The sequence below is a fragment of the Spermophilus citellus genome (assembly GCF_964194105.1).
Source record: "Spermophilus citellus genome assembly, chromosome: X".
Lineage (NCBI taxonomy): Eukaryota > Metazoa > Chordata > Mammalia > Rodentia > Sciuridae > Spermophilus > Spermophilus citellus.
The window spans coordinates 147,259,873-147,280,715 of record NC_138190.1 but is presented as its reverse complement, the minus strand read 5'-3'; the positions used below and the strand labels follow the sequence as shown (position 1 = coordinate 147,280,715).

Below are 20,843 nucleotides of genomic sequence, written 5' to 3'. Positions count from 1 at the left end.
AGAAGACTCTTACTTGATGTTTCCAACTGTTTGTTGTAATGTCTTTGTGTAACATGAAAGTGTTATCTTTGTTAAGAAGCTTCTCTGTTACTACCTCAGAATATTACAGTTAGGGCTAAAGATTTGGCTCTGTGGCAGAGCACTTGCCTAGCATGTAAGAGGCCCTGAGTTCCATCACCAGCACAGCTTCTAAACGTTGCTGTCATTTCCCGCTTTTTAAGCATGTTACCATATTGGCACTGCATACATTTGAGTTAATTGTAGTCATCATGGCACTTCACTCCTCAACACTTAAGCCTGGTTTTCCTAAGAGCAGACAGTACAGTTACAACACTCAGGAAGTCCATCAGTGAGCTAACTAGAACCTTATTCATGTTTCCCCAGATGCCCCATAAATGCTGTGTGCACACACACACACACGCACAATGGATCAAACCCAGCAATGCTCTATTTTTTTGTGTTTTATTTTGAGACAGGGTGTTACCAAGTTATCCAGGCTGGCCTTGAATTTCAGTTCTGCCTCAGCCTCCCAAATCTCTGGAATTATACCACCATACCCAGCCCATTAATCCCTTGTTAGTATCTTTCAACCCAAAATCCAGTCCAGGGCCACATGTTGCAGTCACTTGTTGCTTTGCTTCAGTCTCCTAACTCTTTTTTTTTTTTTTTGCCGTTTTTAAAATATAACATTTATTGCTTAGATGGTTTGATACAGAACAGCTTTCTTTTCATTCTGAATTTGGAAGTTCTATACAACTGAGTACAAAGAGGAACAAAAAGTACCAAAACCAAACTTGTGATTCTCTGTTCATGTGGCATAAACCAGTTTTGTACATAACATGTAGCAGCAGTTTTTTAAGTTCCCTTTAGAAAAATATGAAATCTACACATTTATTATTGTTTCCTGTTTAATGCATGGGCTGAAATCACTAGGATCAACTTCCTTCTTGAAGAAAGAGAGGAGAGGAAAGAGATAAACGTATGATGAATCTGTCTGAAACTGGCATCCGGCTGCCACGTAGCTTCCCCAGAGCCACGTGGAAGACAGCCCTGGGGTCTTTGTTTCTTTTGTTCACGCAGCCAGGTGTTTCATGTAGTGATTGAATCTCAGCATTGTGTCCATTAATCACAGAGAAAGAAAAAAAAAACTTGCACCTCAAAAAACTTTTCAGAAGATAGATATATATATATATATATATATATATATATATATATATATATATATATATATATACACACACACATGCAAAAGCCCTGAGAGAAGGAGAAAGAGAATCAAACAAAATGTATAGGAACAAAGTCTCCTAACTCTTTACCCTGTGTATTCCTTACTTACCAGTGTGTAGGTACATTTAAAACATTTTTATAATGTCTTCTCTAGTGTTTTTTTAAATATATTTGGTCCAGCATTTTTAGTTGTTTCAGCAGAAGGACTGTGTGCTACATTGCTGGAAGCTCATCCATCTTCATGGTGTAACCATCCTTCATACCACTGTTCTCGTGATGCTGATGTCCAAGAGAGTACTGGTAGTTCCTAAACTCATAATTTTATTCACTTGTTCAGAGCCAGCCTGATTTTACTGCTAAGCTAGCCCTCGCCTACTAGAAGAGAGGGGTACAGCCATCCAAAGATGCAGATGTAAACTGGGCACATACCTGTAATCCCAGATACTCAGGAGGCTGAGGCAGAAGGATCACAAGTTGGAGGCCAGCCTGGGCAACTTAGCAAGACCCTGTCTCAAAATAAAAATTAAAAAGGCTGGGGATATAGCTCCGTGGTAGGGCACCTCTGGGTTCAATTCTCAATACCACACACACACACACACACACACACACACACACACATTCACACACACAAAGCAGATACAAGTGTTGCTCCTGTGCCTACACTGTACACGAATAAAGAAGTGGAGGATTGGTACACTCTTGTGTATTTTTTTAAAGAGAGAGAGAATTTTAATATTTATTTTTTTAGTTTTCGGCAGACACAACATCTTTGTTGGTATGTGGTGCTGAGGATCGAACCCGGGCCGCACGCATGCCAGGCGAGCGCGCTACCGCTTGAGCCACATCCCCAGCCCCCACTCTTGTATATTTTAAGTACAATGTGGTTCATGGGGAAGCCTGGCTTACAGAATTGGGAGAGGAGAGGCAGAAGCTGGGAGGCCTGTCCAAAGTGCCTTTTTAACTGAATCTGCAAGACAAAGATTTCTAAATGGAGACATATGTGGGAAGGAGCAGGCTGAGAGCCTCTGGTGACACAGGAAAGGCATCATTGGTCACTTTTCCTTCTAGGGAAAGGCACCACAATGGTGATAGGATAGGCACAATAACAAAGGCTATCAAAGAGCACATGTGCACATGTGTATTACAGCAAAGCCAGGCATCAGGAGGTATTTTTTCTTGGTTGTAGACTCAGTAGTAACCTCAGACATGTTTCTTTGTGTAGTTGAACTTCCTTTTTTTCATTCATAACACACAAGTGTTGAATAGGTAGTTTTTCTAAGGATTCATCTAACTCTCAACTATATGAAAGTGTAAACTAGGTGCTTAGTTCTCTTCATAATTCATCGCAAGATTGTGTGTCTACTTATGGTCTGATTACAGGAAGGGTGAAGATGTGTGTTTGGTATCTTCAAAAAAATATATTTTAGTAAACCCCTGGAGAGCAGCCTTGGGAAGCTGCCTAGCACCCTGGAAATGGGGATGTACAAGTGCCCCATTCACCCTAGGACTGAGCAGACCCATAGGCCAGGGTAAACTCATTTGGAGAGCCTATTTTATATAAATTTTAACTCTATTCTATGCCAAACAGAATCCAGGTTTCTTTGTGGGATTTTCTTATTTCTTTTTAAATATGAATTAACAGTGAGAAAATACAATAACAAACACCTGTGCCTTTCAGTGCACAAAATGGAAAATCATCATATGGTTATTATTTACTTCAAATAATTTCACCTGCAGAACTAGAATACTAGAATTAGAGGCCCTTTATTCCCCATCTTCAGTAATATTAAAAGTTCACTTATTGGACTCTTAGAAAGGATTAAAAACGAGTTGTTTAGAGATTCTAGCATGGGAATGTACCTACTTATATACCCTTGACCAAAGAACAGTCCTCCTCTATCTGGGGTGGTTGTCCTCCTCAACTGAGCACATAGCTTCAGCAGTGATGCACATGGAGCAGTAAGAGAGAAAGAGAACACTTGCTTAGCTAGCCAGATCAGCTGAATCAAAAAATCTGGGCACAGTGGCACACACCTGTAATCCTAGCAGCTTGGAAGACTGAGGCAGGAGGGTTGCAAGTTCAAAACCAGCCTCAGCAACTTAGTGAGATCTTGTTTCAAGTGGGCTAGGGATGTGGCTCAGTGGTTAAGCACCCCTGGGCTCCATCCCTAGTATAAAAAGAGGAAAAAAAATGGTTTAATATTTTTTTTTAGTTATAGGTGGACACAATATCTTTGTTTATTTTTATGTGATGCTGAGTATCGAACCCAGTGCTTCACGCATACTAGGCGAGTGCTCTACCTCTGAGCCACAACCTCAGCCCAAGGAAAACTTTATATATTATGTTTTTACTATAATTTATACTAGAACCTAAAAAAAAGAAAGTTGACTTAGGCCCAAGTCCAAGTCCAAGCACATCTTTCCCCTTTTATATGTTGTAGCTAAAAAGCCTTTGAGGGCCTCTCCTCATCGATCTTTCCCTTCTCAATCAGTGGCACACTGTCCCCCCACACTTTAACTTGGTCCTTAATTCACCCCTGCCCCACATCAGTCCACCAGTGACTCTCTCTCTACCCTCAGGCTGGTACTATATCCTCCATTTACTCCACCCTGAGCTCCACCCAGGGCACTACTAAAGCTTTCTCACCTTGTTCCTGCTACCTCCAGGCCAACTAATGGCTTCTGTCCTTCCTCAGTTTCTCTTTCCTGCACCACAGGTAGTTTGATAAACACTTCTGCATTTTACTTTTTCACTTAACAATGGATCCTGGAACTCACTTTGCAGCAGGTCATCCTTATGAAGCTAAGTCCAGCATGTGGCTGCACCATAGTTTATTCACCAGGCCCTGATGACAGGGATCTGAAGGGTCTACAGTCTTTGGCTAGTCAAAATAATGCTGTAGTGAATATCATCATGCTTTTCTTCTCAGAAGATTTCTGGAAGGCATTTCTTTGGTCATATAGTTGGTACTTGACCTTGTGGTAGTTAAGATATTTGAGAATACAAATGAGATTTCTGAAGAAGCCAACATTTCCCATTAGTCCAGTGTTTTTCTCAGACTCCAGCACTGTGTAGTTTCCAGGGAGCAGCCCTGGCATTAGGCAGGACCCTGGGGATTTATGTAGAATGCCTGTCTGCTGCCTTGGCCTTTCTCTTGCCTGCTCTGTTAGTGAGCTCCCCTTCTCTCCTCTCCATGGAGAGTTGCTGCCTAGTGGTCCAGCCCCAATGGCTGAATAATCAAGCCACAGGCCACACCTACATTCCCAGGGCTTTTCCTCATTTACCATTGAGAATCCTAAGAGTGACAGACATGAAAAGTGAGGGGGGGGGGCAGGGTTGTGGCTAGGTGGTAGAGCATTTGCCTGGCATGCATAAGGCACTGGGTTTTGATCCCCATCCCCCGCACCACATAAAATAAATAAATAAAGGTATTGTGTTCATCTACAACTAAAAAAAAGATTTTTTTTAAAGTGAGGGCTGGGATTATGGCTCGGTGGCAGAGTACTTGCCTTGCACATATGAGGCAATGAGTTTGATCCTCAGCACCACATAAAACTAAATAAAATAAAGGTATTGTGTCCATCTACAACTTAAAAAAAATTTTTTAAAGTGAGCCCTGTGCTGAAACACATTAGGGACACATACTTTTCAGTGAGAAAAGGCCCCCCACATGGGCTGTTAGATGCATCTATATGTGGCATGGCTCTAGGTGAAACTAGCAGCCTTACTATGGACCCTAAACTGCTACAGGAAGATTCAGGATAAGCAGAAATTCAGGAATAAGCCACAGTGGAGCTGGGGTGCTCCCTCACTAGGATCTTCTCACTCAGTGGGAGCCACTGCTGCCTCCCCACACCTGACCTGATCATTCTGGAAAGTTTTGTCCATGTAGCTTTTGAGTCCTGAAGCTAACTAACCAGCCTTTAGTGACTTACCACATTGTTTGAGATCCAGTTTCCTGATGGTGCATGTTGGTGCACACCACAGTGCCTTTATTGTAGTTACCACAATGAGGGCAAGAGCGGAAGTTGCTTGGGGTACACCAGTCATGTGGCAGTGACCAGCAATAACATGAACCAAGTAGGACAGGGAACTCTAGAGCTGAGAACACAAAGGAATGGTCATGTTCTTTTCCAGAATAAACTGCTAACCAAGGAACTGGGGAGTAGCTGCTGTTTCTTTATAAGCTTCCCTTGACCTGGCCTGCAGCTCAGAGGTACAGGCCACAGCATTGCCAGGTTCTAAAGTCCTGGAGTCTCTTGTTTCCCTCAGATGGTCACTAGAGCATTACAGCCAAACTGATCCCTAAAATACATGAAGAAGGGACCCTACCAGGCTGAACTGATGTGTAGGGAGGGAGCTGCTTTTGTATTCATAAAATAATGGGCAGGCATCCTGCTGAGGAATGGGGAGAGTGCTTTTGGGTGCTCATCTGTGCCCGCAGGAAGGGGACACACTGAACTAAACCTTTGTCCTTTTCCCTCCACATCTGCTGGGACCAAGGCCATTCCTTATAAGGGAGTGTCTTGCAGTAAAGGCCTATGTGAGGGCTGGAAATATAGCTCAGTTGGTAGAGTGCTTGCCTTGGGTGCACAAGGCACTGGTTCAATCCCAAGGAACACACACACACACCAAAAAAAAAACAAAAAACAAAAAAAACATGACCTAGAATCTCTTCTCACACCAGAACCCTGAGCAGCAGTTGGCAATAGCTGGCATTTATATAGTACCTTCAGGAATTTTATTCCATGATAGTCACAGTAAGGAGTCCTCATTGTTGAGATGAGGAAACTGAAGCAAGAAGTACTGAAGTCACTTGCCTGGTTCTGTGTTTGGAAAGTGGCAAAGCCAGAATTTGAACACAGGTTGGCTGGCTATAAACCTTGTATAAGGTGTTTTCATGACACTGCTGTATACCATCTCCCTGGGGGTTGTGCTAGGCCATGTTCCTATCATCAAGTTGTATTGTGCCTCACACGCTGATTTTTATTGAGCACAGATTTGATAGGTGTGTTAACACACTTGAGAAAACCAAAAACTCACCCAAACCTGGGCCTTCCTGGAGGAAACTCCCACCCCCATTGGGGTGAGCAACTCCTTTCCGGTGGAGGGCCTCTTGTCAGTCGGCAAGCCCAGGAGCCCTCAGGTATGACTCGTAAATTGGCCTCTGCCAAAGTGATTTGCTAAGAAGCTCCAAGTGCTTGTACTCAAAAGAAAGATACCCGTACAGGTTGCTCACTCCCTTGAGATGCTCTGACTGGGACTTGGGGTGGCCACATTATGGGTCAGATGCACTTGGTCAACACCACTAGCAGCCCAGAGTCCCTGCATTGGGCCCCAGGCTAGCCCAGGAATACACTGGGGAAGTCACCAGGATCTGGGTATGCAGTAGCCTCACATGTGCTCCAAATTCGCCCTTGCTTGCTTTTCTGCAGACCAGTGTGTTCTCTGTGATACTTACATACTTGTTTAACACTTCAGGGAAGAAAAGTCAGAAGACCAGGATCTCCAGGGCCTCAAGGACAAACCCTTGAAGTTTAAAAAGGTGAAGAAAGATAAGAAAGAAGACAAAGAAGGCAAACATGAGCCTCTGCAGCCATCAGCCCACCATTCTGCCGAGCCAGCAGAGGCAGGCAAAGCAGAGACATCAGAAGGATCGGGCTCTGCCCCAGCTGTGCCAGAAGCTTCTGCTTCCCCCAAACAGCGCCGCTCCATCATTCGTGACCGGGGACCCATGTATGATGACCCCACCCTGCCTGAAGGTTGGACACGAAAGCTTAAACAAAGGAAGTCTGGCCGCTCCGCTGGGAAGTATGATGTCTATTTGATCAAGTAAGTAAGAACTGGTCTTGTTTCTCCAGGGTGGGGAGGTCAGGGACAGGGATCCATTGGAAATATAGCTCTTTGCTGCTCATTGATCAGAAAAATGTGTGTGGATAACCCCACCTGGGGAGCGAAAAAAATAATGAACATAAGGACCAGGTATACTTAAAAATGACTTTGTACAGAGGTCTCTATCCTGCCTGGAAGTGCTAGGGGTAGCAGGCCCATTTTACCCTTACCATACCTCAAGTCCTTGTCTGGAGATGAAATAGCAGAAGTATCTAGTCTGATTTTATTTTCCTCTGCAAATCAGTATTGGGTAAGGTGTGCTAAAAGGGCTTCTGGGAAAAGAGGCAGACAGGCTCTATGTGCATTTCCAGCTGTATCCTTTGCATTTGTCTAGCATTAGAGTGACAGCTGGGTGTTCTTGGTTGAAGCAGAGTTAACTTCCAGGGTCAAAGGTTTAGAGGAGCAGTTAAGAAGTACATCCCAGTTCTGCACCTTAAATGATCCCAGAAAGGCTAGCGGTTTTCAAAGTATGATTGTGAACAGTCTCATTTAATTCCACAATTCTAAGAAGGATGAGCAAAGCATTATCCCACTGAAATGGATTCCCAGAGCAACTGAGCACCATGCCCAAATTCAGACACAGGAATGTTCTGATGGTGGATCAGGCCTGGGCAACAACCAGCAGAATGAGCCCCAGCCTGATGGCCCCCACTTTACTAAACCTGACCCCTTTGGTTGCTAGATTGTACAGAAGGTCAGAGGAGTGGCCTGGGTTATAGTCGGGTCCACCTGGGTTATAGTTATAGCCGTGAAGGAGTCTTCCATCTGCTCCATGCAGGAGACCGTGCTCCCCATCAGGGCTTCCAGCCAACATCTGGTGAGCAGCCAGCACTGAGTTGTTCTGGCACCAGAGCAGGCCATACAGGTGCTCACTCCCTGGTGACCTGATTCCTGCCCATACATCTGACCTGGTTGTGCCCCTTTAGCTCATCCTGAGTTTTTTTCAGTGTGACTCTTGATCGAGTATAACATCTATCAGAGAGCTCACAAGCACCATCTGCTCTGCCTCATCTCTTATATTGCTATGGAAAGCCTCTGATTTTTCTTTGTGTCTCTTCGTTTGTCCCACAGTCCCCAAGGAAAAGCCTTTCGCTCTAAAGTGGAGTTGATTGCGTACTTCGAAAAGGTAGGCGACACCTCCCTGGACCCTAATGATTTTGACTTCACGGTAACTGGGAGAGGGAGCCCCTCCCGGCGAGAGCAGAAACCACCTAAGAAGCCCAAATCTCCCAAAGCTCCAGGAACTGGCAGAGGTCGGGGACGCCCCAAAGGGAGCGGCACCACGAGACCCAAGGCAGCAGCATCCGAAGGTGTTCAGGTGAAAAGGGTCCTGGAGAAAAGTCCTGGGAAGCTCCTGGTCAAAATGCCTTTTCAAGCATCACCTGGGGGCAAGGCCGAGGGGGGTGGGGCCACCACATCTGCCCAGGTCATGGTGATCAAACGCCCTGGCAGGAAGCGAAAAGCTGAGGCCGATCCCCAGGCTATTCCCAAGAAACGGGGCAGAAAGCCAGGGAGTGTGGTGGCAGCTGCTGCTGCTGAGGCCAAGAAAAAAGCCGTGAAGGAGTCTTCCATCCGGTCCGTGCAGGAGACCGTGCTCCCCATCAAGAAGCGCAAGACCCGTGAGACAGTCAGCATTGAGGTCAAGGAAGTAGTGAAGCCCCTGTTGGTGTCCACCCTCGGTGAGAAGAGTGGGAAGGGACTGAAGACCTGCAAGAGCCCCGGGCGGAAAAGCAAGGAGAGCAGCCCTAAGGGGCGCAGCAGCAGCGCCTCTTCACCCCCCAAGAAGGAGCACCACCATCACCACCACCACTCAGAGTCCCCAAAGGCCCCTGTGCCGCTGCTCCCGCCCCCACCCCCGCCCCCACCTGAGCCTGAGAGCTCCGAGGACCCCACCAGCCCCCCTGAGCCCCAGGACTTGAGCAGCAGTGTCTGCAAAGAGGAGAAGATGCCCCGAGGAGGCTCGCTGGAGAGTGACGGCTGTCCCAAGGAGCCAGCTAAGACTCAGCCCGCCGTTGCTACTGCCGCCACAGCCGCAGAAAAGTACAAACACCGAGGGGAGGGAGAGCGCAAAGACATTGTGTCATCCTCCATGCCAAGGCCAAACAGAGAGGAGCCTGTGGACAGCCGGACGCCCGTGACCGAGAGAGTTAGCTGACTTTACACAGAGCGGATTGCAAAGCAAACCAACAAGAATAAAGGCAGCTGTTGTCTCTTCTCCTTATGGGTAGGGCTCTGACAAAGCTTCCCGATTAACTGAAATAAAAAATATTTTTTTTTCTTTCAGTAAACTTAGAGTTTCGTGGCTTCAGGGTGGGAGTAGTTGGAGCATTGGGGATGTTTTTCTTACCGACAAGCACAGTCAGGTTGAAGACCTAACCAGGGCCAGAAGTAGCTTTGCACTTTTCTAAACTAGGCTCCTTCAACAAGGCTTGCTGCAGATACTACTGACCAGACAAGCTGTTGACCAGGCACCTCCCTTCCCACCCAAATCTTTTCCTCATGTGGTCATTAAGGACAGAGAACAGTTGAGAGGACACTCCAGTTTTTTGGTGCCATTGGTACCCCACCCACAGCTACTCTATCTCCCTCACCTCTCCCACTCCCAACCATGGTGGGACAATGAGGTATGAGGCAGGAGAGACCGTTGGATTCTTTAGAGAAGACGACGGAGATGGCCAGTGGCTATGGCCCATGTGATCTCACCCGTGGTGGCACAAGTCTAGCCCCACGTCAGCCCCAATCCAAAACTGATGACATTTCACAGGACAGGAAGGTGGCACCTGGTCTGCTCCAACTCTGGCATGGCTAAGAGGGAGTCCTGAACTGCTGAGTGTAGACTGGCCTGAGCCACAGGAGAGGGCCCAGGGTGAGGTGGCATCAACCATTCTCGAGGCACTTCATCCAGTGGGTGGCGCTAAAGAGAGAAGCTATGGAAGCAGCAGGAGGAGGCACAGGCAGGCTGGCCCAGGATCAGGCCAGGCCTAGTGCAGCAGGGCAAGAGAGATTCCTAGTGGCTCAGAGCAGTCTGTGACTGGTAATTAGGGACTTATTGATGGGACAAAGGGCAAGGAGGGAAGAGAGGGAAAATGTTCTTCCAATTACTTTCCAGTTCTCCTTTAGGGACAGTTTAGATTATTTGCACTATTGAGTCTTCATGTTCCCACTTCAAAACAAACAGATGCTCTGAGAGCAAGCTGGCTTGAATTGGTGACACTTTGTCCCTCAAGCCACCAGACATGATGGTGTTCAGAACTACCTGGATCTGTATATACCTGCGCTTGTTTTAAAGTGGTCTCAGCACATAGGGTTCCCACGAAGCTCCGAAACTCTAAGTGTTTGCTGCAATTTTATAAGGACTTCCTGATTGGTTTCTCTTCTTTCCTTCCATTTCTGCCTGCCTTTCATTTCATTCTTTCATTTCTTCCCCTTCCTCCTACCTCCCAGTTCATCCCCTCTGTTCCAGGCAGCCGCAATGCCCAACCATACACTGAGCTGACACAGTTGGCTCCACCCCCTAGAACTCTCCTTCCCCTTTGCCTCCCTGTTACCAGCACCAGCCCCATCATTTCTGATCCCTGAGGAAGTCCTGGGCTCTGCTGAATTTGCCCTGGCATCTGTGAAGAGCAGTGAGTTTTTGCTCTCCTAGGTAGGCCCTCTTCCCTGGTAAGAAAAAGGCAAAAGACTTCAGACCCTAAACAACATGCCTTTCCACCCTTCTGCTTTAAAGAAGTGGGCCAGAGAAGCTAGGCCACATGTGGTATCTGAGGAAGGCACAGAGGTCCCCTGTGGCCTGCCATTCATTGAGTGGCCTAGCAGGGGCTCCAGGCCCATCACCCTCCGCCCCCCTCAGAAGTCTGATGTCTAGCAGAGTGTGGCAGGGCAGATGGCAGGACAAGTGCAAACCCTCCCAAGACCTGAGCTGGCACCCGCACCTAAGTCCCCAGTCCCTCCTCTGCCCTCCCTTCCCTACCCAGTCCTCCTCCAGTGGAACTGTTTTACTTTTGCTTGCTAGAGACTGGGCGGGGCCGACATACCACACATTTCAATCTCTGGTCTGTGAGTGTGGTGTTGGGGTTTAGAAGCTTGGGCTTGCTGTGGGTTTTTAATTGATCACTCTTCATTTGGGATCCCAAAGTTTTCACCTCTGTTCAGGAAGTCCTTATCTAGCTGCATATCTTCATCATATTGGTATATCCTTTTCTGTGTTTACAGAGATGTCTCTTATATCTAAATCTGTCCAACTGAGAAGTACTTTATCAAAGTAGCAAATGAGACAGCAGTCTTATGCTTCCAGAAACACCCACAGGCACGTCCCATGTGAGCTGCTGCCATGAACTGTCAAGTGCGTGTTGTCTTGTGTATTTCAGTTATTGTCCCCTGGCTTCTTTCTTAATACGGTGTAATCATGAAGGAGTGAAACATCATAGAAACTGTCTAGCACTTCCTTGCCAGTCTTTAGTGATCAGGAACCATAGTTGACAGTTCCTATCAATAGTTTAAGATAAAACCGTGTTTGTCTCTTCTGGAATGGTTAGAAGCGAGGGAATTTGCCCCGTTCTGTTTGTAGAGTCATAGTTGGACTTTCTAGCATATTTGTATCCATTTCCTTATGCTGTAAAAGCAAGTCCTGCAACCAGACTCCCATCAGCCGATCCAATCCCTTATGCCCGCTCTGCTGTTGATCCTCCCAGCCTCACTTCTGACTCCTCCCCAGGAAGGGAAGGGGGGTCAGAGGAGGGGACGAGTACTTTGGAACTCCTCTTCCTCCAAGGACAAAAGGCCCCTGACCCTGCAGTGGCCTCGCACCCACAAAGGACACCTACCTATCCACGCAAGCACGACACCCAGCCAGGTTGTCACCAAGAAGAATGTTGTGGTTTTTGCACATTATACTTAGTCCAGCTAAATGTGGCTCCTGGGCTGGGTGCCACCTGGTCTTGGGAAGAGGAGTGTAGGGGCCACCAGGCCCCCCGTCACCTGGGTTGATTGGGCATTCATGGTTGGGAACACAGCATTTCAAGTGTTGTTTTCTTTCAGTTGGGCCCCACCTGCAGTTTCCTTACTCCCCAGATGCTTTCCCTTAGAGTTGGTTTCCAAACTGCAGGTGGTGTCTACAGCTCCTTAGGGTTTAATCCATTTCCCCCTTTTTTCCCCATTCCTTGTTCCCCAAATAAGGGCATCATGAGTCAGCCGCGTCTAAATAGGCAGCTTTGGCAGTTTATCACCCTGGCAGGCATGGGCCCTGCAGCTCCCAGGCCACCCCTGCCTTGGGGTCAAGTTGTAGGAGGTTGGAGGGAAAGCCTTAAGCCATGGGATTCTCACCAGCTGTGTCCGGCCCAGTTTTGGGGTGTGACCTCAATTTTGTCTGTACTTGAACACTATGAAGATTGGGGGGGCATCTTTCAGTGAATATGTGAATATAGGAATTGACCGACAGCTTTCAGATACCATTGGGCTAAGTCACTAAGGTCACATCCACAGTCTCCCCTACCCTGTCCTAGTTGTTAGTTACTACCTCCTCTCCTGACAGAATGCTGTATATCCTTCAGCTTCTCGCAGGTATACCCAGCCTGGCCCTGCCCTACCCATTGGTGGGTCTATCATAACCAGTGGAATTGCTGGCCTTGACAGTGCAGTGAGCTGAGGATGCTCAGCACAGCCAGGCTCTAGTACAGCTCCCTTCTGCTGGCACTGCATGTCCATATCAAAAGGCAGAAGGGACATCTAGAAAAACCACATCCCCCAGTCTATCAATACCAGACTAGCCAAGAGCCCCAGCTTCTCAGCTCACCGGATGGTGAAAGCTGCCACCCTAGTGTGGGTGCAGAGAACAGTATATTCATCAGTAGCATCATACCAGACTAGCAACCACACACATTGGAAATGGGAACCAGAGCAGCCCTAAGATGTCACCTGCTTCTCTGCCGAGCATGTTACTGCTGTGACAGTGATCATGAAGGACAGTAATAACCAGAAACAAACTGCCAAGTTAGGTGGGGAAAGGAGTTTCCTTAGCCAATAGGATCTCTGATAAGTGGCTCAAGCCCAGGAGAGAGCAAAAGGGTATGTATTGAATCCACCAGGTGGGACCAATCAGATTTCGTTTAGCACAAGTGGAGCCTAGCAGCCAGAGCCCTGTGTGCCCATCCAGCCACAGCCCCTTTCACAGAGCATGCCAGCCAGGGTCTGGGCTGACAACGGTGGGGAGATCACTGGTGCCGGTTCTTTGAGAAGACCTTTGCGCATCAGTTCATAGCCCGTGTCCTTGCCCATTATGGTCTCCAGATTCAGGTTCACACCTGCAAACTCTAGGACCAATGGCCTAGACTTCGGGAAGTATGCAGTTTCTAGAGCCCCTTGTGGACAATGGCATAGCAAAGCCCCAAGTTGCTGCCGAAGGGGACCTGAGAAACCTGCCACAGGAGTGGGGCAGGGGCAAATGCAGTAGTGCCCCATGCCTGGGCCAAACCCTCTGCTCCCTCCACATCCTCTTCCCACTCTTCATCCCTGCTCTCTGCATCAGTGAACCAGCTCCACTCTGAAGGAATTTGTTGATTCTCTCCATTTTGATGTCTTTCTCTTTTAGATACTATATCAATCTTTAGAAAAAGGCTTAGTCTAATTGTTATAAATCGCTAGGATACTGCCTCCTCCAGGGCCTAAAATTACATATATAGGGGAAAATTTGAACACTGAAACCAGTTCTCAACAATTTAGAAGGAAAACCTAGAAAACATTTGGCAGAAAATTACATTTTGATGTTTCTGATGAATAAGAGCAAGCTTTTGCAAAAATGCTGATCTAAAAATACTTACTGCTTGGCCTAAGATGTCTGTTGAACATTATAGGCAAAGGAAACTCCAATCTGAAGCCTCCTGCGACAGGAGATAGAACCAGGGGCCTCTTGAGATTCTGGGCCTTTTGTCAGTGGAGAACCATGTTAGGTTGTTGTCCCTGAGGACATGGCTTCTGACTCTATCTTTTGTGGGTGGTGTGAAGGTTAACAGCCTGCTTGGTCCCAAAGCTGCAAGAGGCCAGCTTTTGGTGTGGGAAGCAGAACATTTACCAGTGGCCCAGAAGTCCCAGCACCACCCAATTTTCCACTCTTATCTTGACAGCCTGTCCGAGTACTGTTTTGTCAGGAAAACAGTTCTATGGAGGGAACTGGGAAGGTCCTCTGCCGGGGTGGGGGGCCTTCCCTCTGCATTTCTGCTCTGCTCCCTTCTTGTCGGGGAGAGGTTGAGTGCAAATGAAGTGGCTGAGTGGCAAGCACCCTAGCACTCCCTGTTGAACTCACCCCAGAGCCTCTCTGCCTCCCCCAGATCACCCTGCCTGCCCTTTGAAGAGGCACAGAGCCCCTGGGGCAGAGGGAGAGAGGGCAGTGAAGGAGGAGGACAGGGCCCCTGTCTGCAGAGGGAGGGACCAGACCTTTATGGAACAAAGTCTGGCCTTTGAATTCAAGAACTTTTGGGCATTTGGCAAATGGCCTTTGCTCCCTAGTTCCCCCCTGTTTACCTTGCCTTTTATCAGGTCCTGCTCAGCAGTGAGAGCAGATGCAGTGAAAAGGCCAAGAGGTTTGGCTCCTGCCCACTGGCGGCCCCTCTGCTCGTAGTGTCTGTGTGTCAAGTGGTATAGCTGTTCTTCCTGGTGACCCTGATTATATCCAGTAACTTATAGACTATACACATAGGCCTGCTTTGTTTCCTCTGTCCTGGGCTTTTGTTTTGCATTTTAGTTTTGCTTTTAGTTTTCCTGTCCCTTTTATTTTATGCACCAACTAGACACACAAAGCAGTTGGATTTATATATATATATATATATATATCTGTATATTGCACAATTATAAACTCATTTTGCTTGTGGCTCTACACACACACACAAAAAAAAGACCTGTTAAAATTATACCTGTTGCTTAATTACAATATTTCTGATTACCATAGCATAGGACAAGGGAAAATAAAAAGAAAAAAGAAAAAAATGACAAATCTGTCTGCTGGTCACTTCTTTGGTCCAAGCAGATCTGTGGTCTCTCCTCACTTCTTCCAAGGGCTTCCCTATGCCAAGCAAAGGAAGCTCTAGGCAGCACCCAGGTTTTGCACTGTTTTCTCTTGTGCTTATGAAAGGGATCCTAAGATTCTGGGTGCAGGAGTATTCCCTCAACCTGCCGAAGTCCAGAATGTAGTCATTGGCACAGCCTGGTCTTTTCCACCTCAAGGGGTGGTGGAGAACTGGATGCACAGGGGGGGCCCAGCTTCCCCATCCTAGTGACCTGGCTGGGGGAGCCCATGGTAGGCCTCCCCACCAGCAAGGCTCAAAGCATTTCACCCTCCCTACTTTACTGGGTCTGATGGCTGGAGGGGAGATGAGACCTATCCTGTCTCTGAACCCATGAGCTACACCAGGTAGAATGTCAGGGACCCCAGAACCACATGGGGCGGTCCACTGGGTCCACTCCAGGAAGTAGTGGAGATGCCAGAAGTGTCCCTTTCTCTTCTCTCCCACGAGTAATTGCATTTGCTTTTGTATTTCTTAATGAGCAATACCGCTAGAGAGTTTAGCTGTAACAGTTCTCTTTGATCATTTTTTAAGTAATTAAAAACACCAAAAAACAAAATCCAGAAACTTGTTCTTCCAAAGCAGAGAGCATTATAATCACTAGGGCCAAAATCTACCCCCCCCCCATATCATTGCTTCTCTGAGGCCAGAATCCAACAGAGAGACGGTCGTAGGCCCTTTGAGTGGCCGGTCTACCTTCAGGCCCCTTGGAGGACTGGAGCTGGGCAGCCTCTGGGCCCATGTCCCAGGGCCTGTTTCAGTATGCGTTCAGTATTAGCAGTGGGTCGCGACGTTCTTTCCTAGCCAGCCTGGGATGGGGGCAGAGGAGATGAGAGGCCATTGTTGCTGATTGGCCACTGACAGGTGGGTGTCCACGTGTGTGCTTTGTGACTGATGTGAAATCAGCGCCTGAGTTAGCCTCACCCGGTGACCTCTAGCCCTGCCCGGATGGAGCAGGGCCCACCCAGTTCAGTGTTTCTGGGGAGCTGGACAGTGGAGTGCAAAAGGCTTACAGAACTTGAAGCCTGCTCCTTCCCTTGCTACCACGGCCTCCTTTTCCATTTGATTTGTCACTGCTTCAATCAATAACAGCCGCTCCAGAGTCAGTAGTTGATGAATATATGACCAAATATCACCAGGACTGTTACTCAATGTGTGCCGAGCCCTTTCCTCGTGCTGGGCTCCCGTGTACCTGGACACTGTAATGTGTGCTGTGTTTGCTCTCCTTCCCTTTCCTTCTTCACCCTTTCCTTGTCTTTCTGGGGTTTTTCTGTTTGGGTTTGGTTTGTTTTTCTTTTCCCTCCTTTTGTGTTCCAAACTTGAGGTTCTTTCTACTGGTCCTCTTAACTGTGGTGTTGAGGCTTATATTTGTGTAATTTTTGGTGGGTGAAAGGAACTTTGCTAAGTAAATCTCTTCTGTGTTTGAACTGAAGTCTGTATTGTAACCATGTTTAAAGTAATTGTTCCAGAGACAAATGCTTCTAGATACCTTTTTAAAAAAAAAAAAAAAAAAAAAAAAGCATTCGGAAGGAGGGGAATGGTGACTGAGACAAGAGGGGCAATCTGAAGAAATGACCCCTGCCCAGATCATCCAGAAACCACTCAAAGAGGTTGAGCCCTGGAGTCCCATTCCAAGCCAACAGACCGAATAAGCTGATGTGTTGCCATTTTCAAAGTCAGAGCAAAATCAGTTTTTATTCCATCCAGTGAATTCTTTTGGCTCCCCATCCCCAAGATTATTACCATCATTGTTATTTTTAGGAAAGACAAGATTGTTGTTCCTTCAAGGAGAGCCAGGAGGGGATATGAGAGCAGAGCTGACCCTGCTAAAGAGGAAGGAGGAAGGGTCTTGTGCCTGAGTATGCAGCTGGTTCCCCATGCCCCTATGTCCCACTGTGGACACAGGTTAGGGGTGGGTTGGCAGATGGATTGGCCACTCCCCACCTGACTGCTGCTGTTTCTGGATAAGGCCAGGTGGAGGGGCAAGGGGCATTCTTGGCTCCAAGATATGCCCCAGGGGCATTACCAGTCAGAACACTTCTTTCCTGCCCTATCCTGCCTCCAAGGGATACAGCACTAATATGATATCTCTATTCCCTACCATCCTGGAGGTTATGACAGTGGAGGTACTGGCTGTCTCTCTCTGCTTTCATCTGATCCCCAGCAAAATTTGGATGTGACACACCCCCTTCCCTTTCCATAGCAAACAGATCCTTCTCAGAAGCCATTACCCTTGGTTGAGATTGTTCTGGGCTCTCAGAACAGGGACAGACTGGTGCTCCCTTAATGCCTTCAGGCAAGGACAGTGATGCCTTGAGTTGACCATTTGCACATGGAGTTTAGTAGCTGGAAAAACAAGGCAGGATGTTGGCCCCCTCCCAAATGGATCTGTGAGACAGTGCTGCTAGTGACAGGCCACCCTGTACTAAAGGGAGCTGGCTCCAGCTGGAAAGCCTGCCTGAAGTTGGGGGATGCATGGGGTACTGGGAGAGGCCCAGGACAGACTTAGCTGGAGGGGGTCTCTAAAAGCCCTCTGTCGCATTCACCTTCAGTTTTTGTGTTTTGGGACAATTACTTTAGAAAATAAGTAGGTCGTTTTAAAAACAAAAATATTGATTGCTTTTTTGTAGTGTTCAAAAAAGGTTCTTTGTGTATAGCCAAATGACTGAAAGCACTGATATATTTAAAAACAAAAGGCAATTTATTAAGGAAATTTGTACCATTTCAGTAAACCTGTCTGAATGTACCTGTATACGTTTCAAAAACACCCCCCACTGAATCCCTGTAACCTATTTATTATATAAAGAGTTTGCCTTATAAATTTACATAAAAATGTCCGTTTGTGTCTTTTGTTGTAAAATCAAGTGGTTTTTTCATAAGGTTCTTTTACTATTTGAAAAGATGGGCAGCACGCAGTTTTATTTTATTTTTGTAAGTTTTTTAATACATGTGAAAGCAAAGAATACTCAGCATGCCTTTCTAAGTGACGCGTTTGCACATTTTGTTGGGAAGTACTGTATCCTGTGCTGTTAGCATTCTCGATAAATCTCTCTGTGAAAGTGACTCAAGGTCTGGGCTTTCATTGTAAGTCAGCAGTCCCCTCCAGCTCACCTGACAGCATGGTGGTATGTTGCACATTTGATCCAGCTGTCCCTGAACACCAATAGCCACTCTCAGGACTGCTCTGTCATGGGAGGGAAAGGAAGCCTGCTTCATATGCTGGCCTTCCTGGCATCCTCCTTATCCTGCTCCAAGTCAGTACTTTCCAGGCCTACTGCTCCACTGTATGATAGGAAGGGTGTGGCCTAAGTCTGCCTGCTGCACAACTTACTGTTCCTTATCAATATGGCAGGGCACCTCCTAAGTTCCAATGTGCTGTGATGCTATCGGATACCCTCCGCCCAACTGTGACTCCTGTGGTCCATTGTAGCTGAGACCCTTGCATGGCCTCTGCTGACAGCTAATGTGGCTCCCTGACCTGGAAAGGGCATGTGCAAAGGAGGCCCTGTTGTCACTGGCTTCCTATAAGGGTACCCACTCAGGCTACAGCTGTGCTCATGCTGGTGCTAGGCTGAAGGAGAGGACAATGGCATGGAGCAGTGGGACTGTGGAGTCACCCAGAGTCCAGATTCACCTGCATATGTGGGCACAGCTACTAAAAAGTCCCCTCTAAGTCCTGGCCTTGAATGTTAAATGAGAGAATTGAAAATGCAACCTATATACATTGAACATCTTTTGTGTGCTAGACCTGTTCCTGGAGCTCATTTCCCTCCGTGCCCAAGGAGGACCAAGTCTTTGCACCATAGAGCTCAGCACATATGTGCATAATAATTTGGGATACTGGAGTTGGTATGTATCACAGTGAAGATTGTTCCATGAGAAGCCATTGGGGCCCAGGGCCCGATCGCCCTCATCTTCAAGACTGGCTACAGTGGCTGTAGCTTCAGGGAAGAGGCTCTAGTGGGGACCATTCATGGGTCTTGGGAAGACCTTGTTTCTGGAAAAAGTTCTAAATTCCTGAGAGGATAAGCTAGTGGATAGGGGAACCTCCTTGCAGTTGAGATTAAGGCAAGAGGGACTGTCGGAATATTGCCTTACAAGGATGCATCCAGCTGGAGAAAAGAGGCTCCATTGCTACCTTTGGGTCTCCTGTGCAGTGGGAAGGTCAGATAAGCACAGAGGTGTGGAGCTTCAGGGAGTTTAGGAAGATGTGCACAAGAGGACAGGTATAGTGGAGAGGCTTGGGAATTTTCACCACAGCTGTTTGAGCTCAACCTTCTGGTAAAGGGTATGCCAGTAGCATTTGCATTCTCATAGCTTTGAGGGACAGCATGCTAGATATATTTCAGGACACCTAAGGGGTTCTGAATGGCTTAAGACCACTGATGTGTGCAGAGGTCTATACTCTTGGGTGGGCAGGGGATACACTGATCAGCCCTGTAGGCCACCATAAAGAGGTGGGACTCCATGGGCTTTGGGAATCTTGGGAAAGTCTTATGCAATAAAATGCTGTGGTGTGATTGTACCCCAGGAAGATCAACAGAGCAGTGAGCCCCTTCAGAAAGGTAGCACATTCATGCAGGTAAGAGGTAATGATTAATGGCAAGGTCAGTGGGCCTCTAGGGAAGGGGTGGGGCTCAGAATTCAGTGAGACCTTAGGAAAGTAGTGGCTGCTGAGATGTGGCCAGAGAAATCCATGGGTGAAGAACACAAGGGGTGGAAGGGCTGGTGTTAGAAGTCTGAGGCAGGAGGATGGCAAGTTTGAGGCCAGCTTCAGCAAATTACCAAGACCTTATCTCAAAAGTAAAAATGAAAAGGGCTGGGGATGTAGCTCTGTGGTAGAGTGCCCCTGGGTTCAATATCCAATAAAAAAAAAAAATGAGGAAATAAGCAAAAGAGACTTATGTGGCTGAGGTCATAGGTTGTGACCTCAGCCACATAGGTCTTGGTGACTGACTGATGTAAGCTTTAGAAAAGAGGGTAGGAGAAGTTTCTGGACTCTGCCTTCCCCACAGGGAGAGGTACAAACTGACCAGAAGTGTGACAGAAAAGAGGAGGGACAGCAGAAGCTGGGAGTGGAGCAAAAGCCTGTTGTGAAGAAACATTAAATGTGTTCACGTGCTAGTGAGGAGCCAGCAAAGAAGGAAATGTGGCAGATATTTCCAAGACCTAACAATTGCTGGTGCAGGTTCGTGAAGGAGTGGGAAAGATGAGATCCAGGGCACAGGAGGTAGCCTGGTGTACAATTCTCTCTGCATCCAGCCTGTCACCAGCTGAGCAGTCAACCTGGGGGCCTTTCTGTGGCGCACATCTGACCCCTTCCTGCCTAGAATTCTACTGATGTCCTCTGCCTCCCAAATAAAGCCAAAACTTCTTAACTGGGCCTACCAGTGACGTTCACCAGGCTTGGCAGAAGCCGCCTTTCTGGAACATCCTGTACCTCTGCCATAACCTTCGTCCCCAGAAATGGGAGTCGTTCATCCTTCAGAGCCCCATTCAGAGGGCCTCTACTCCTGAAAGTCCACCCTTCCCACCACACCGTGGTGAAGGTCTGTGGTCGTGGGCCTCCAATTCACTTGCCACCCCGGGGTGGGGGGAACCGCTTCCTACCAGGGCCCCTTCCCTCTGGCGCGGCGAGGCGCCCCCGTGTGGCCAAGGGCAGCGGCGGC

General features: G+C 47.6%; 1 protein-coding gene across 2 annotated transcripts in view; it reads left to right on the top strand.

Annotated features, from left to right (window-relative positions):
- Positions 1–17,999, top strand: part of MECP2 (methyl-CpG binding protein 2) — a 76,761-nt gene extending 58,762 nt beyond the window's left edge. For both annotated transcript variants that reach the window (XM_081277889.1, XM_081277890.1), the window contains 2 exons: positions 6,710–7,060; positions 8,192–17,999. In XM_081277889.1, the coding sequence (XP_081134015.1) occupies positions 6,710–7,060; positions 8,192–9,275 (1,435 nt within the window). In that variant the 3' untranslated portion in view covers positions 9,276–17,999. The remainder of the gene's footprint in view (positions 1–6,709; positions 7,061–8,191) is intronic.
- Positions 18,000–20,843: the final 2,844 nt, after the last annotated feature.